Raw genomic sequence first — 19,045 nt, forward strand, 5'->3', positions numbered from 1 at the left:
GGGACAAAATGATTTAGTTTTAACTTTTTAATTGTTTTTTTCTTAGTTTAACTAGTGATAATTTGATTTTGTAATTTTTTTTATAGATAACAATGTACAAACTTTTAATTTATATTAATAAATTCTGATTTTTTTTTTAAATTTTTTTTATTATAATTGTATTATTATTATTATTATTATTATTATTATTATTATTATTATTACTATTACTATTATTATTATTGGCATTAGGTATAGGAAACCGTGGCATTAGGTATTATAGCTAATGCCACGACAATAATGTTGTCGTTGCATCAGGTGTTGATCTAATGCAACAGATCATTGATGTCGTGACATTAGGTGTCATATGTCGTTGCATTAGACCTACTGCAATGCCATCAGATGCCATGATACATGGCCGTTGCATTAGGCCTAATGCCACGGATTTTGACACCTAATGCAACGGATTGGAGGGTTGCAATAGGTCAAAAATGTAGTAGTGCACTTGTGACACGTGTCAAGCTTTTGTTGGCGAACAATAAAAAATATTTACCTTCTGGGGAAATTACGGGGAGGCCCCTGAAATTACCCCTATAAATAATGTTTTACCCCCCCTCATTTTTGACGTTTCCCACAAAAGTCTAGAGAGAGAGTCAAAACTTCTTAGAAAGAAAAAGTCTGATAACCGCCTGTGTATCTCCCAGATAGTTGCGTGATTTTCTGCTCGCCTGCTATAGCCGGCTTGCGCTTGACACCCTTCACTCCAAAAAGACATTTTTGAGGTACCGTATTTCCCCTTCTCAGCTCTTTCATACTTTTTTACCGTTTGTTTGTATTGCATTCAATAAATGGATTCACCATCAGCGTACACGGCACGACCTAGGACAGTAGTCAGCCGGTCTCCTGGTCAGCTGAGTCTAGGACTGGGGGTGCCGTCTCTGGGTGTTTGGACCACCCTTGTTCTTCCCTGAATCTGACCGTCTATGTGTCTGTGCAGGAGACTATGGCTTGGACAATGTGGACGGCACCTGATCCGGACTATAGAGAGGAAGGCACAGACGGTGTGCTGCCTGATGAGGTAGAATCGGCAGAGGAAGTAGAGTCTCCCCCAGGTGCACCTAGCACTCCCAGTGATGGAATCTTAGAGGAGTCAGAACAGGGAGACAGCGAAGAAGCCAGCTCAGCGTCTAGCTCTGAGAGAGATGAGGGAGACGATGAAGAAGCTGGCTCTATGTCTGGCTCTGAGAGAGGTGGTGGGGAGTCTGCCTCTTGGTCAGACTCTAAAGAGAGTAGCAGTGGCTCACTATCACCGCTTGAGGAAAGTGAGGAAGAAGAGTGTAAAAAGTGGTCTAATTAGAATGACCCGTTTCAGATCCATGTGTCTGCCAGAGATAGGGTAAACATGAAGAAAGGGTTGGAGGATTTTAAAATGAAACGTCCTCTTGGTGAGGCCTATGGCATCTGGGTGCCGCTTGAACTAAGAACCATTGCGTGGGAGGATAATCAACCAAATGCCATCGAATACTTTGGCTGCTATGAGGAGGCGTTCTTATCCAGTCTCCGCTTCCTCCTCCATGACGCAATCAAGGCCATCCTTAGAGGGTGTGGCTTAGGCGTATGGTAGTTGACCCTAAACTCCTGGGTCAACATTTTGGGCTATATCGCCGCCTGCGAGATGCAGAACCTACATACTGGCTAGGAGGCTTTTTCCAAGATGCATTACTTGAGTCGCAACCCAGGCGGTTAGCGGGCGTGGTACACATTGACCACTTACCTCGAATATCTCATGACCCTAGACAAACCGTCTAAGTGGTCCGACTGGAAGAACAAGTTTTATCTTGTCTCTTCCCCCAAACGGCGAGAAAACTTCAAGTATCATCGTTACAATAAGAAACCGAATTTGCTGGGTCAGAAGTGTGCCTTGCCCCAGATCCCGGATGAGGACTATGATGCAATAATAGCACCGGATTTCTTTGGGCTAACTACCACGACCCTGTCAACCGGTGAACTAATAAGTGTACCCAAGAACTAGGTACCAAAGCATGAGTGGCTGAGAGACGAGGCTTTCTTGTCCGCCTGTGGTCTAAGCACCATGTTTGATAGACGTATGTAGACATCCGGCATTCTCATGCCGTCATTATTGTTTCTACGCATTTGCAATTTTCTTAATTTTCTTGGTAATCTAACAGACGGTTCTTTATGTAGGAACCGGCAGAAGCATGCTTCTAGAGGACAAAACGCCTACCCGCTCTGCAGCTTAAATAAAAAAGGAAAATGCAGAGAAAAAGAAGGCCCAGCTGGCGGCCAAGGGTCAGGTATGGTCCGCCTGTCATAGTCTTTCTTCACTTTGCCTCTTTTAATATAGAGACGGTATTGAATGAATGTGCCTTTAACACGAATTTCTTTGTCCAAGATGGAGACAAGGGGCCTCCCATATCACTTTCAAAGTTATTCAAGCGGAAGCCTGAGGACGAAGTTAAGAGCTCAGCCAAGTCCAGGAAGGTGTCTTCCGCTCAGTCGGTTCCTGATCTCCCGCTTAGGAAGGGCCGTCTGACCGTCGCTGGGAAGAGTATCAAAAATTATGATCTTGGGTTTGACCTTGCAAACAAGCCGGGTGTCTTTGAGGTGCCAAAGGGTGGCGAGCCACCCAAAGCTGCAAGCGGTTCTTCAGCGTCTGTAGGCGATATGAGCCTTCAGCCAACATCCCAAGTTGCGGATGACCCCTTCAACACAGCTTTTTCCCTTCCTTAGCCCATACGGGTCAAGTCACACTCTCAACAACATTCAGAAGGTTCTTCAGGTAGCCGGCAGTCTATTGGTGGCGCCTATGCTATTTTCTCACCAAATCTACCTTATGATGCAGATCTATCCCCCAGGTGGCAGGATGTGCAACAGTTCTCCAAGACCATGTTGAGGTCAATATCCAAGGAGGATAAGGAGGCAATTCCTTGGGTGCATACATTCAATGTTGAACGCATCCTTACCTTGCTGTCTAAGGTAGCTTAACTTAACTATCAGATACTTTATAATATAATGTCGGTTGTATTTCTAACATGCCCTTTGTACAATACAGGCGATGCTGAGAGTAGATGGGCTGAAAAAGTCGTACGCCCGTAAACAGGAAGAGGTAAGGAAGGCCAAAATAAGGGCGAATAAGTTAGCCGACGTTGCCCATTATCAACATACAATAAATGAACTTGAGACTAAGGCTGAGTTACTGACGCAGGCGGACTCCATCAGAAGCCTGACGGCTGTGTTGGATGAGGTGAACAAGAAAGCCCCCAACTTTGAGGCGGCACTCAAGAATGCTCAGTCGAACCTTAAGGCTTTGGAAGGCGCTGACAAGGAGAACACCACTCTTCGGGCAGACGTCGGCCGCCTGAAGGATGATCTGGCGGCTTCCTGCTCCAATTTCTAGACGACTTTGGAGGCTAAGCAAAGCTGCCTCATTGAGGAGAATGAACAAGACTATGAAGACCGGATGAAGATGGCATGGGACCTTGTGCATCCGGGAGTCGAATGGGGTGTCTTTGCCTTAAGATACCAATATGCAAATCTTGTTCTTACAATAAGGGTGGAGGGGAAACCGGAGCCTGAGCCGTTTGAGGAATGGTGAACAAAAAGACCTTAGACGGTGAGGAGCCGGTTCATGGCGAGGGGGAGGGAGAGAAAGAGCATGAGAAAAAGGAAGCATAGGTGAACTCTACTCTACCCCCGCCTGGAAAAAGCGCGACAATGGCCTCGCCTCAGCAAGATTAGCTTTTATTTCTTTCTATTCGGCCTTTGGTCGTCTGCATTTTCGGCTTGCGTGCCGAGTATTTCTGTTGTATTTTTCAACAATCTTTTTCAATTCTCCGGGCGTAGATCCAGTTTGACAGTATTCCCCCGGCTTTTGGGTCGGGTTTTATTAATGATATGGTCGACTGAGCGGTTTGGTTTCAATTTTGCTTCAATTTTTTAAAATTTTAATTTCTTTGATTTTTGCTATATATATACTTTGATTTTGCCTAACTTATCAATTGCATGCCGCACCTAACATGCCTGCTGGCGTCTTGCACCCGGACGACTATGTGGTTGGTTTCATAAGGTGGGTTGATTGACTTAGGAACTTATACTTTAAAGATTGTCAAGTTCCTTGGTCAATCAATCACTACCGTGATTTCCCTAAACCAAGTACACAGCCATCCAAGGTTCAGGCGGTATAAATTTAGATACCCAGACAGTTCTTAGAATTGCCTAGTCCATTGAATAGGGAAAACCTCCTTCACCGTCTAGGTCATCTGTCTAGTTGGAATAATATACTCAAGCGTCGTTTTGCCCCATTGGGAGGACTGTTAATTTGTAAAATTATTGTAAAATTTTAATCTAAGCTGAAATGACATTCGGATACCGGTTGGTGTCAATAAGACATGCGGGTAATTACGCCATTTAGGTTTCATTTTAGATTATTCACGTCAAACGGCTATGAGCTAACCCTCATTGAGATAGTCAATTGGGCCATTTGTGTTTGAGTTTATAGACCAATGTACCAGCCAAATGGGAGATGCTCTTAGCGACGAATTCACCCAAATGGGCGTCGCCGGATGTCGTACTCTTGTAGGAGCAGACGGTTGGTTTAGATTTTGTCGCTTGCACATTGCACAGGCGGTGTTCTCATTGGGAGACATATCTAATATAGAAAAAATAATCAAATTTGAAAAATAAAAAGCAACTTTTTATTAATAGGCTTTTCATTTACAAAAAAAATTTACAAGTCTCAGAAGTAGTACTTTTTTAAGTTGTCTACATTCCAAGTTCTAGCTAGCTGCCTACCGTCTGGAATTTCTAGACGGTAAGTGCCGCCTCTTACTTCTTCATAGATCTGGTAGGGATCTTCCCGATTGGGCGTCAACTTGCCTTGCTCATTGGCCCTACCGGCTGCCTCCATTTTCTGTAACACAAAGTTCCCAACTTTCAGGGGTCGCTTGTGTACTCTCTTGTTGTAAGCTTTTGTCATTCACATACGGTAAATCTCATGACACAAGGCGGCATTGCCCCTGCGTTTTGGGAGTGAGTATAATGCTAGCCGCATGGCCTCCCAGTTTGCCTCTTCATCATACATCATGAATCGAAGGGTCGGCTCATAATGCTCAATAGGTAAGACGGCTTCAGCATCGTATACCATGAGGAATGGGGTTTCACCAGTTGCCCCTTTTCCTGTTGTTCTGATGGCCCATAAGACATGAGTCAACTCTTCTTCCCATATACCGCCAACTCTTTAAATTTTCTTCTTAATGTCGTATGAGATTAGCTTGTTGAAGGCTTCAACCTAGCCGTTTGCTTGGGGTCGGCCAACTGAGGCAAAGCAGTGAGATATCCCTTGGTCTCCCAGTAAGTTCTTGAGGGTAGGCTTCTCAAATTGGGGGCCATTGTCAAAGACCATAGACATAGGTACCCCAAACTGGGTGATGATGTTTTTCAAGATGAAAGAGATGATATCCTTTGTCTTGATGCCTTTGACCGCCTCCGCCTCTACCCACTTGGTGAAGTAGTCAACAACAACTAGAATATACCATCGTCCGCCTGGCGCAAGAGTATACGGTCCTAGAATGTCCATTCCTCATTTGGCGAATGGTACTGGGCTATGAATGGCCGTTAGATTAGTGGCCAGACGGTGGATGAGCTTGCCAAATCTTTGACACTTGTCACACTTCTTCACCATTTCCATGGTATCTGCCTCAAGAGTGGGCTAAAAGTAGCCTTGCCGCCTGGCCCTTTCTGCTAGAGCTTTGCTGCCTATGTGTGAGGCATAATACCCCGAGTGTAGATATTCTAGAATTTCCTGCCCCTTCTCTGGGGTGATACATTTCAAGAGAGGCTGCAGAAAGCCCTTCTTGAAAATTTCTCCTTTACGGATCTCAAAGTTGGCCGCACGCTTTTTCATTGCAGCCATTTCTAGATATGTATCCGGCAGAGTGCCGTCTAACAGAGAGGCTCGGATGCTGTCCATACAGGTTGAGCTTCGGTCCAGAACTCCAAGGGGATCTTCTTCAATACTTCGTTTTTCCATCACTTCCCAGAAGACTGCCCGGGTTATATTATAGGAGGCGGATGATGCAAGCTTAGAAATAGCATCCACCTAATTGTTCTCTGATCTGGGCACTTGACTTAAATGGAATTCGTCAAGTGTCCCAGCTTTTGTCCTGACCGCCTACAAGTACTTGATCATAGCCGGATGGGTGGCCTCATAATCACCATGGTATTGGTTAACAACCAATTGAGAATCAGAGCAGGCGTCAATTTTTCTTGCCCGTGCCGCCTTACACATGCGTATTTAAGCTAGCAAGGCTTCAAACTCAGCCTCATTATTCGAGGCCTGAAACTTGAACCGTAGTGCATACTCATATTTGTGCCCCTTAGGATACTGACATATTATCTCTGCACCACAGCCGTTCATAGTAGAGCTCCCGTCTACATACACCTTCCAAACCTGATCAAGATTCTCCGGTTCAACCAGCCTTGTCATTTCAACAATGAAGTCGGCGAACGCCTAACCCTTCACTGCCTTTCTTGGTTTAAAAGAGATTTCAAGACTTTGTATTTCAATAGCCCATTTGAGCATTTGACCGGATGACTCTAGAGTTGTCATTGGCCGCTTGAGAGGTTGGTCTGTATAGACTACCACCAGATGTGCCAAGAAGTAAGGCTTCAACTTCTTGACTGCCATGAATAAGGCGAGACCGAAATTTTCAATCATAGAGTACCGGAGTTCTGCATTTCGAAGCATATGGCCAATGAAATAGACCGGGAGCTGATTGTCGTCTCTCTCAATAAGGAGAACAACACTGAGAGAATGATCTGAGACGGCTAAGTACATGTAAAGCGTCTCATTGGGAAAAGGGCTGACAAGCCTTATCAAGAAGTGCAAATGTTGTTTCAATTTTGGGAAGCCGCCTGAGCATCATCCCCCCATTCAAACATGGTCTTCTTTCTGATCGCTTGGAAAAAATAGAGGCACTTGTCACCTGACCGGCTAAGGAATCTCCCCAATGCCGCAAGACAACCAGTTAATTTCTGAACTTCCTTTACAGTGCGAGGTGACTTCATGTCAATAACCGCCTGTATCTTCTCTAGGTTTGCCTCTATCCCCCTTTGATCAATTAAAAATCCGAGAAACTTCCCAAACTCAACACCAAAGACACACTTCTTGAGATTGAGCATGACCTTGTGCCGCCTGAGTATGGTGAAGGTTTCTCGGAGGTCAGCAAGGTGATCCGTCTATAGCTTGGATTAGACTATTATGTCATCAATGTACTTCTCTACATTTCTTCCGATTTGATTAATGAAGACCTTATTAATCATTCGTTGAAAAGTAGCAGGCGCATTTTTCAAGCCAAACAGCATCACATTATAACAAAATAACCCTTGATCAGTGACGAATGTCATCTTCTCTTAATCTTTCTTCCATAGGGGAATCTGATGAAAGCCAAAATAGGCGTCCATAAAACTCAGCAAAGCATGTCCGGCTGTAGAGTCAACTAGACTGTTGATCTTTGGAAGCGGATAACTATCCTTCCCACATGCATTGTTCAGATCAGTGTAATCAACACACATGCGCCAGGTATCATTCGGCTTCTTCACAAGAACAACAATCGCAACCCAATCTGGGGAAGTGACATTGCCGAATGAACCCGACGTCTAACAACTTCTTTACTTCAACGGCTGCCGCCTGACTTTTCTCATCGCCATGATTTCTTTTCTTTTTCCTAACAGGCTTCTTCTTTAGATCCACGGCGAGTTTGTGGACAGCAAGATCTGGGCTGATGCCTGACATCTCTTCCACTTCAAAGGAAAAGATGTCCTTGAATTCCTTCAACAGATTGTGCAAGTCTGCCCCAACTTTGCAAAGGCAACCGTCCCCACCTTAACAGTACGCTCTGGACGTGTGTCCTTCAGAGCAATATCAATGTGTTCACCAGCCGGTTGGGGACGGAGTTCATCTAACCGTTCCCGGTCAATGATTGCTATTGCTTCTCTTTTTGTACAGTGACCAGCTGGTTGGCCTTTCTTTTCTTGCCGAGTGCTGGTGGGGCAGACTCTGGTTCCTTTACATCGTCAAGGTTTATTAGCTCCTTACCCTGACCGAGTGCTGCCGCCGTGGGCTTGACGTCTGAGAGATAGTACTCTCAGGACGTCTTCTGGTCTACATTCAGGAAGCCAACAGATACGTCATCTCTTTCAAACTTTAACAGCATGAAGGATGGGATAATGACGGCCTTGGATTCGTTCAAAGTCAGACAGCCTAAAATGTGATTATAGGCGGTCAGCTCTTCGACGACCAAGAATCAGACGAGCATATGGAGCCCCTCTCCCTTTTCTCCCAGCCGGATGGGTAAATCAATTCAGCTGACTAGGTGTACAACTCCACCCCCAAAACTATCCAAGGGGTGAGTAACTTTGTGCATGTTTCCTGGCTTGTACTTCAGCTTGGACAGACACTTCCAGCTGATGATGTTAGACAAGCTACCGGTATCAATGAGGATCCGGCCAACCTTTTGGTTGGCTACCTTACATTCGATGACAATAAGGTCTAAACCTGGGCACCGTGCCGAGCCGGGCCGCCGCGGGCCGTGCCTGGCGGGCCACGGGCTGGTTCGTGCCGTGCCCGTCGTGCCGGCGGGCCCAGGATTTCGTGTCGTGCCGTGCCGACCATTTTCACAGGCCAGCCCACGGCACGGCACGACCCTCGTGCCTGGCGGGCTCGTGCCGTGCCGGCATGCGGCTGGCAGCGGGCTGGTGCAGTTTTCAAATAATTTTTTTTTTTTTTATTTTTTTTTATATGACAACATTATAAATTAATAAGTTTATAATGTATATAAGTTATAAAATTATAATTATAAGTTTTATAAGGTTATAACTTATAAGTTTATTACTTATAAGTTATAAGTTATTAAGTTATGAATTTTATAATTATAAGTTGAATGTTTATGTTTTATAATTTGTATATTCAATATTTATATTTATATATTTACTTTATACTATTACTTTAAAATTTAATGTTTATGATTTATTAGTAATTGGTATAATTTTTTATTTTTTTTAATATGAATTTACAAATTGTAACAAAACGGGGAAAAAAGGCAAATTGGACTTTGGATGTGAATAATGCGTACTTTATATTATTATTACTTGAGTTGAGAAAATTGTACAATGATAACAATGATAAAAATCATACAATGATGGTATTAAACAAAAATTGGAAAATGATAAAATTGATATTTTTAAAATCGTACAATATACAATAATTGTCTATTCTTCTTCTCCTTCTTCTTGCTCGTCTTCGTCTTCGTCTTCTTCTTCGTCTTCGCCTTCGCCTTCAAGGTCATCGGCTAGTTGCATAGATTGGGAACTAGCCGAACCCGAACCGGAAGCGGAGGTTCCTTCTTCGTTGTCGTTGTGGTCGTAAGAACGGTCTTGTGAGCGATTTTCCGCATCCAACCAGTCTTTGAAACACACGCACATTTCTAGTGTTTCGGGTTTTAGACTTGTTCTTCTATCGTCTAAAACCCTTCCGGATGCGCTGAAAGCTCGTTCGGAGGCGACGGAGGAAACTTGGATATCAAGAATGTCTCGTGCCATTGCCGCCAAAGTTGGATGCTTCGAGCTTTGTTGTTTCCACCATGCAAGGAGGTCGAGGCTGTTTATCTCATCGCCGTCCATGCCTTTGGTGAAGTCGTAACTCAGGTACATCTGAAACTCCGAGACGTCGCTTTGCGTTCTCCTGATTGATGAATCACCTGAAAACCTTGAAATCAAGTTAGTAGCTTGTGAAAATAAATGTTTGGCCTTCTTACTTACGTTTTTGGATGGTTGGGAAGGCCCTGAGCGAGGAGCGGTGCCATATTTGGCTTCATAGACTCTATATAAAGCAAAAAACTGATCCTTCACATTAGTCTTATAGTTTTCTACATCATCGTCAAGAAACATGCATTGAAAGTAAATGTCAACTAACATAAATGTGTTTTCATACTTTTGCCTAGGATCTAATATGGAAGCAAAAATATAAATCAAAGGAATCTCACTATAATATTTACGCCACTTTTTTTCCATTGCTGGAAGATACTGATCATAATCACTTTGATGGCGATGATCAGCGAAAAGTTGGGCGAGTAAGCATGCATTAGAAAGAAAGTTTTGAGCACAAGGATTGTAAACAGTAGAAAAACAATACGTCATGTTATATAATAACTGTAAAAATTGTATATATCTTTCACAGTTATTCCAATCATCATCATACAAAGCATTTTGTGGAAATTTTTGGTTGTAAAATAATGTTAACGGGCCCTTGTACTCAATTGCCTTTGTTAACATGTCATAGGTGGAATTCCACCTAGTTGGGCAATCGGTTCTAATTTTTATTACCCTTATCTTTTGTTGTTTTAGAAAACTCTTCCATTCTTGGTATCTCATGTTAGTGCTATTAATAGACATAATAGCATCTCTGATTTTGCTGTAGTATGGGCCAATTTCCCGAACTCCATCCTGTACACATAAGTTAAGTACATGGCAAACACATCTAGTATGAAGAGCTTCACCGTCTAATAGTACATCGGTTAAGTTTTGTTTGATAAGATTAGTTGTGTATGTCATAGAGGTTGCATTATCAAAAGTCATAGACATCATTTTATCTCGAAGGTTGTATTCGTCTATTGCTTGCATTAAATGGTGAGCAATGTTAATGCCGGTGTGTGGGTATTCCAGCATTTTGAAATGTATTATTCTTTTTTGTAAGATCCATTGATCATCTACCCAATGGCAAGTCACACATAAATAGTGATATTTATAACCACTATCCCAAGAATCGGCTGTTAAAGATACTCTACAATTAAGGTTACTCAATTCGGCTTGTAACCGGACTTTGTACTCTAGAAAATTTTTCATTGCGGCGGAACGAACGGTTTTCCTAGAGATTCTTTTATGTTGGGGTTGTAGTGCTTTGTTAATGTAGGTGTTGAATGCGTCACTTTCCGAGAAAAGAAAAGGTTGTTCGGCGTGTACTATCATTTTTCCTAGTTCATCCCTATCCCTCTCATAGTTGTATGTAAAGCCGTATGGATGGAATTGGGAAATTTTGGGCTGGGTTGGATCACTAGCTGGTTTTGCACAAGCTTTCATGTGTCTAGATAAGTGTCCCGTCCCGTTTTTGGTAACTGCCGTGAATACACTATTACATGTTTTACATTTTGCCCATTGTTCACCATCTTTACTTAGGACAAAATAACGCCATACCTCACTCCTTCGGTTTTTCAAAAGTAGCATCTCAGTTTCGGTTAACCATTCATGATGTGTGTGATGGTTAGTAGTGGGACTAGTGGGAGTGGCAGTAGAAGGGGTAGAACCGGAGGGAATTCGGGTACTTTCTTGGATACCTTGGCTAGAACAATAGTTTTGTTGATCACCGATATAATTAGGTGGAAATTGGTATGGTGGTAGTGGAAATTGGTTTAGTGGTGGTGCTGGAAATCCCGACGTATTATATGGCTCATAGCCCGGGGGGAAGTAAATGGGGTCATTGGTTTGACTCGTAATTTGGGGGCTCGTTGTATTTGGTGGTTCCCTAGAACTACTACTACGGATAAGTCGGCCTTTCCCCCTAGACCTAGATGATGGGTTGTTCGATGCCATAATTAACAATTAATTTTTTAATAAAAAGTGGTTAACTATAATAATAATAATTAATAACAACAATTTTAACAATAAAAATATCAATAATATTAATTAATAACAACAACTATAACAATAACAATAACAACAAAAATAAATAATAACAACAATTGTAACAATAATAATAATTAATAACAACAATTATAACAACAACAATAACAATTAACAACAATAATAATTAAACAAGATTATTCTAATAATAACAATAAAACAATAATAAATTTAAGATTAGTTTAGATCTTACAACCGTGCTTCAACGCTCCACTAATTACAATTACGAACTTTTTAATTTTTTCCGATATTAGGAAATAATTAGAAAATTTAAGAGAATAATTAGAGAATTTAAGAAAATAAGGATTATTAGAGATTTAGAGAATATAAGAGATAAGAAGAAGAGATTGTGATTTTGTGATTTGGGAATGAAATGGAGGTGAGTATTTATAGAATTTTTGGGGAGCAAATTGGCAAAAAACTAGCCGTTTTTTAGCCGTTTTTTTTGCTTATTAAGGAGCTAGAATAAACGGTAACATTACCGTTGGCCCGCGGGCCGGCACGACGGGCCAGCACGGCGGGCCATGCCCGTGCTCGTGCCGGGCCGTGCCTGGGAATTCTCAACCCTGTCCGTGGCACGGCCCGTGGCACGGGAGTTGAACTTCGTGTCGTGCCGTGCTTGAATTCGGGCCGTGCCGGGCGGCACGCGGGCCAACCCGTCCCGTGCCCAGGTTTAATAAGGTCATCATGCGGCTGGCGGACTTCGTCTCAGTCCTTCTCTAAGATGATGACCTTAGGAAATGTGTCGATAGACGCCTAACCCTTATCGACCGAGCTGACATCCAGCCGCCTGACATGGTCCTTAGTGCCTCTGATATTTGGGCCCCCACCAACAAAGCCGCCTGCTATGGTGTAGATCGGCTCCTTATTTGTGTCTGAACTACTGGTAGGCTTTGCTGGATTTTTTTACGGCTGTCTGGGGTTCGTCTTGAGGGTCACCTTGGACTTGAGGATGTAAGACTTCAACACCCCCTTATCAACCAATCTGTCATATAACTGCTTGAGGCTGTAGCAGTCGTTGGTATCATGGCCAATATCCTCATGGAAATGGCAGTACTTGTCTTTGTTCTGATTTTTTACAGAACCCTTTATGGCTGCGAGCTTCTTAATAGTCACCCGGTCTTTTATCTCCATGAGAATGGAGTAGCAGTCCTTGTTAAACTCGTACCTTGGGGCGTACGGTTAAAACTCTTTCTTTTTCTTTTGGGACGGCTGATTAGAATCGTCAACCGCCCAGATCTCTTTTCTCTTCTTGCTCTCTTTAGCTTTTTGACCCGGCTGTTCTTGCCGACTCCCTTTTTGTTTGTTAGACTTCTTTGAATCCGACAGCTTGCTGGTGGAACAGAGCTCGGTTGCCTGTATATAGGCTTCCGCCTCCATCAGCGCCTCTTGAAGAGTTGAGATTCTCTTCTGGACGAGGTCAAACTTGAAAGTCGACTCGTCTTTCAGACCCTTAAAGAAGTTTGTGTAAGCAACATCGTCAAACAGTCCTTGGATCTGGATTCTCACCAGATTGTACCGCCTGACGTATGAACGAAGCCCCTCCCTGTCTCCCTATTGTACCGCGCCCAAGTCAAGGCTTGTCTTTTTGGTGGGTATGTTCATGATGAAATTTGAGGCAAACAAGAACGCTTAAAGTTGTTGACGCACCCAGCCGGCAAATTGCCAAACCACTGCTGGGCAATGCCTTTTAGCGTGGCTGGGAAACACCTGCACCATGAGGCATCATCCAACCCTTACAAGTACATGAGGTGGGTGTATGCCAACAGGTGGTCATCTGGGTTGGTGGTACCATCATAAGTACCCACCATGACATTCTTAACCTTGACCGGCTATGCCGCCTCGATTATCTCCTTGGAGAACGCAGAAGGCTGTTCTCCAAGTTTTAGTAGACGGAGCTTCCAGTCCAGTGGCTGGACATTATATGTCGCCTGACCCCCGAAGAGAGCAGGCTGCAGGTAAGGTTGGGCAAACGGCATGTATGGCTGTTGGAGCACATACGGGACTAACCCTATCATCTGAGGTCATATATAGACGGACTGGCCGCCTGACAGGCTCTCCTGTGCAGATTGAGAATACCTCATCGAGGTATTCTTGAAGCTGTCTGGGAAAGTCGACGTTGAAGCCGAGTCAGACAGTTGGTGATTTTCCTTTGCTCAATAATAAGTCGAGCATCAGAGATAGTCTTCTTGCTGCCATTCGGCTGTGTATGCTGAATGGCCTTCCTCTTTCCCGGCTTGGGGAGGTAGAACTTGGTCCAATCAATCAAAGGTCGGGTCCCCTCCTTTGTTTTTGGGTGCGGAGTGGGATCCCTATCCTTGATTGACTTAGCCTTCTTAGAGCGAGAGGGCTTCTTGGCCGACTGACCCTTGCTGGGACCAGTCGTCCTCTTGGAGATCAAAACCTTCATCTCTCCCTTGAAACTTGTCATGAATTTCATGAACTCATCTCGGGTGATGTGAGCAGACTGTCCTGCCGCCTGGGGCTGGCCGGAGGACTTACTCGGACACGCTTGACCATCGCCCTGCTCCTTGTAGTCTTTGGAACGGATGCGCCTGGTAATGAGGGATCTATCTGCAGCCGCATATGTTTTGACCTTTGGATCTTCATCCGTATCATGGTCTGAAAAGATCTCAGCCGTAGGCTGCTTGTCCTTATGAGGCAGTATAGTCTCTTGAGAAACCATCTTAGAGGTACTCTCCCCATAGATGACGCCAAAATATTTCGGGGTTTTTTGTGTCCTACGGAAGAGTTACGTCACCAAGACTGGATTCCCTGCCGGTTGTACCTGCAAAAAAATGAAAACTCCTGTTGGAAGGAGTTCCGCCTCCGACGATCAAGTTAGAATCGGTCGAAGTAAGGTAAAAGTGCGGAAAGTAATGGTAGATCTTCTTGGATCCCGAGATCAGGTGTTTTCTCTGATGTGAAAGAATTAATTGAGTTGTAATAAATGAACGTGCCCCCAAAATGGGGTAAATTTCTCTATTTATAGGGTCATTGGTAAATGTGCCCCTAGGTCATTTTGACCTAGAATGGTGGGTTGTGCCGCTTTGCAGCTTTCTAGGGAATTGGGCCGTGAAGGCCGTCTTGTTCCCTTCTAATTTGTAAGGACACGTGTCAGCTGGTGGTTGGTCCTGTTTGGATCTCTCCTAGGCTGCCACGTGTCAGCCTCTTATTGGGCCACGTGGCTTTGGGATTTTTACCCAAATCAATTATTGTATCTATAGATTTGGTGAATACGACGGGTAAAGTAGATATTCGATTGTATAGCTGCTGAAGTGAATGGTATGATAAGATTATTTTAGTTTTTATCTACGGGAGGTAAGAAATGAATTAGTCTACTTCTCTTATATAGTTATGTGGAGCATAACTCATTTATTTTTTTAATTAAAAAATAACATTATAAAAAAATAAAAGGGAATAAAATAAAAGAAATACAAATGACACAATTAATTTGTTAGTGAAAATGAGTCTTTTATTACTAATTGAATTATCTTTGGGTTTTTTTTTTTTTTTTTTGTTTTTCCTACGAGATTAATAATTTTTTTTTTTTTCAAAAAAAATAATAATAATTTGATGTATTAACCGTGCATCGCACGGACACTATGCTAGTCTGACTTTTATTTACAACACATAAGGAAAATTAACAGTTACTGTAACACTTTAACATGAAACTGTTTTATTTATTTTTTTTATTTTTTTTTATTTTTTTTTGAAAGAGCGTAAATATTTTTGAACATTTTTAATTTTAACTACTCCCTTCGTCCCCGAAAGAACGAACCTTTTGGGCTGATTTTGCGGGTATTAAGAAAGTGAAAAAGTTAGTAGTAAATGTACATTGGAAAGTGAAATTCACATGGGGTTTGCAAAAAATAGAGAGAGAGAGAGTAATAAAAGTATATGGAAAAGCAAAATTTACATGGAGAACTAACTTTACACAAATATTGTTGCAAATTGAAAAGTATTTTAATGCAAATGAGATGATTATTTTGGGACTAGATTTAGGCCTTAAGGGTCATTCTTTGAAGGGAGTACTTATTATACTTATCATACAATTTTCTTTAATATTTTTATGATAAAAATAAGTAAATAAAAAAATATGTCAATACTCCATTTCTTTTAATGTTCTCTTTCTATTCTGATGCTAGAATTAATAATGTATGATTAATGTCCCCGTGGGCTCATGGCGCTTTCAATGTTACAAGTGTAAACAATTGTAAGGCTAATTTAACCAATATTAATGACATTATATAAGAGCACTCCCTGGTTTAATTAGAACATTCAAGGCATCAACCATGCACGACCCATCTACAATATAAGAGAGGCGTGTCATAATAATGTTTATACACCACATCTACCAAGCTAAGAGGAAGAAAAAATCAACTAGGAATATAGTAAACTCCACATGAATTCTGCAAAGGACGGTGGGGAACTAGGGAATGAAACTTTTAGTATTACTTCCTCCGATCTGATGCGATCGACCTATTATACATTATCTCTGTTCGGATTGGATTATCAATCTATTCTACTTTCTCCGATCCAATCATTAATTGAACTGTTTAGTCGGTCACTTAAAATTTTAATGCACAAATATTTGACTTTTTTCCTTAAAAGTACTTTTCGCTAGATTAAAATCTCAATACAATAACAAAAAAGTCTTTAATCTAGAGATTCTACATGTATAATAGAGTTTTAACAAGTTGGTAGCAGATTTAATCTTTGAAAGAAACGTAACTCAAATATGTTCAGTACAAATAACAGTCGTATATATATTAAATTGTCATAGAGTACACATTTGACATTACAAATCAAGAAGGCTATAGTCATAGAATAGGTGAATGTAGTTGGAGTATAAATAATCATTCATGTGTAAAAATGCAAAAGTAACCACATGATGATGAGCTAGCTAGTAACAAATTAAAGTCGATATAAAATGAAAGTTACACATACAAATATATATATTCATTTAGTATTACCATAATAGTTGTCGTAAATCAAAGTAAGTAAATATCGCTTTATTGGTTCATAAATATACCAAATGTAACAAACAGTATTTAATGCTTATCTTTTGTTCTAAATGTGGCATCGTATTCAGAGTCTCCGCCCCCCAACTAGAGTTGCGTTGCCCAAACAAAAGTAGCCTCGCTCTAACCAACCTTTTAAGGCTAATCAATTTTAGTTGCCTCCAACCAATTTTACTTTAACCCCCTCAATTATTCTGCCGTACTTGTAACTTTTTGGTTAATTTTGGCAACTATTGGGGACAAGTCTCTTGGGTGGACATCCATCACTAGCCCATTCTTCATGAATAAGGTTAATGACATTTTTTGCTCTACCTTGTGGCCCCGTGCCACGTTGAGCCGGTGACGGAGGAGCACCGCCGCCACAATCGACTTCATTTGTAGGTATGCTAAGTCTTTTCCTAGGCAAATCCTAGGGCCTGCATTGAATGACACGAATTTAAACGAGTCTTGCATCTCCATCTTTTGACCGTCTGATGATAACCACCTTTCGGGCCTGAACTCTAGACAATCCTCGCCCCATGTGAACTTCATGCGGCCGGTTGAGTAGATTGAGTATGTGATGGCTGAACCTGCTGGCACGAAGGTTCCGTCAGGAAGCACGTCATCGGCGATGACATGCTTAGAGTCCTCGGGGACCGAAGGGTAGAGCCTTAGTGTCTCGGAGAGTGCAGCCTTTACGTATATCAATCGGTCAACTTCTTCAAACCCTAGTGGTTCATCGGTCCACTTAGCAACATCGCTGCCACGTGTCTCCATGAGAACAGTGCAAATTTCGAGGAGGATTTTTTCCTCAACACGTGGATTAATACTGACAAGCCAGAAAAACCAGCTAAGTGCCACCGAGGACGTGTCTCGTCCAGCTAGGATAAAATTAAGTGCCACCTGTTGAAGGAATTTGTCCGAGTAGGACTCCTTTTTCTTCATAAACCTAGACAGCAAGTCATCATGGGTCCCATTAAACTGCGGATCTGTCAACTCTTGCTTACGTATATTAATGATATTTGTCAAATACTTGTCCACGTGTGATACACTCTGCCTTAAAACAACTTCCATACCCAAACCGAACCATTTTTTGAACCGCCAAATAAACTCGGGCAAAATAAACCGCTGCAACGTAGCCTCCGTAGCCCGGTCGAACGCCATTGCAAAACTATTTTCGGGTAGACCGGGGGTAAGTGTTTGTGGATCCTGACCAAACGCCAACCCACAAATATTATCAAAAGTGAGCCGGAGCAACAAATCTTGAAGATCAACCGGTTTAGCCTCAACCTGAGCCTCCTTCAATATCGGGACAAACCGGTTTCTAATCGCCCGGTTCACCCACCGGCCCATAGCCTGCCTGAGGGTCCGAGTCGTAAATTCCAACGCGGCGGTCTTCCTCTGAAAAAGCCACGTGTTACCATCAGAATTAAAGATCCCTTCTCCGAGCAAATCATGAAAAACCGCCTGCCACGTAGGACCCTTAGGGTAATTGTCGAATCTACCCTTGAGAATATGCTCAAGATTTTTAGGGTCACACGTGACAGTAACCAAACCTTGCTTCCGCGCCAAAAAGGGCACCGCACAGATGCAAGTTTGGTACGTGCCACCACACGTGCGGAGATTCTCCGCAATCCACTCATGCATACGGTTTGCATTCTCTATCAACCCCGGCAAACTCCCCACCAACGGCCACACCGTTGGACCACTCAACGGCCGCTTGATCGATCGAAACCAGATCAAGTACGCCGTGATCAACGATACAATCACCAACATCATAAATGGTTCCATAATGTAATAATAAACTATCTCCTCTCAATATTATTTATTACAATAAATCTGCGGGAGTACCACGTTTATTTATTTTCGTATAACTAACTGCTTTGTTTATGTATATGAAAATGTGAAGGATGAAGCGGAGGAGAGAGAATGGTGGTAGTGAAGGAGAGAGAATGAAAGAGTGATATATAAAGAGGAAGAGAAGAAGAGGACAGATATGTAATAAATAGGAGGGTGGAAAAATAATTTTATTTTGTTTATTTTTTAGGAAAAAAAAAATGGTGTGAGAATGTGCATGGGAAGTGAAGTGTGAGAAGAGAGTGGAGTGGGAAGAGAGAGTGACCAGCTAAGAAGACAGCAAAGAAATAAATGCCAACAGAGGTCGTTGGAGACTTTAAGTTAAGATGTACAATAAAAACCATACCATAACTATAACCATAACCATACACACACTACCTCTACTCTTACATAACATACTATTCTATCATATCAACTAACCATTTCAACAGTATTATCTATTTCTACATTCA

General features: G+C 42.3%; 1 protein-coding gene across 1 annotated transcript; it reads right to left on the minus strand.

The window, feature by feature from the left end:
• Window positions 1-16,638: 16,638 nt before the first annotated feature.
• LOC110719538 (cytochrome P450 86A22-like) lies at window positions 16,639-18,838 on the minus strand. Its single transcript, XM_021898490.1, has one exon. It carries the CDS (start codon window positions 18,525-18,527, stop codon window positions 16,947-16,949), a length of 1,581 nt encoding a protein of 526 aa, XP_021754182.1. The 5' UTR covers window positions 18,528-18,838; the 3' UTR covers window positions 16,639-16,946.
• Between the last annotated feature and the right edge of the window lie 207 nt (window positions 18,839-19,045).

This window comes from Chenopodium quinoa, unplaced genomic scaffold (genome assembly GCF_001683475.1).
Source record: "Chenopodium quinoa cultivar QQ74 unplaced genomic scaffold, ASM168347v1, whole genome shotgun sequence".
Classification (NCBI taxonomy): domain Eukaryota; kingdom Viridiplantae; phylum Streptophyta; class Magnoliopsida; order Caryophyllales; family Amaranthaceae; genus Chenopodium; species Chenopodium quinoa.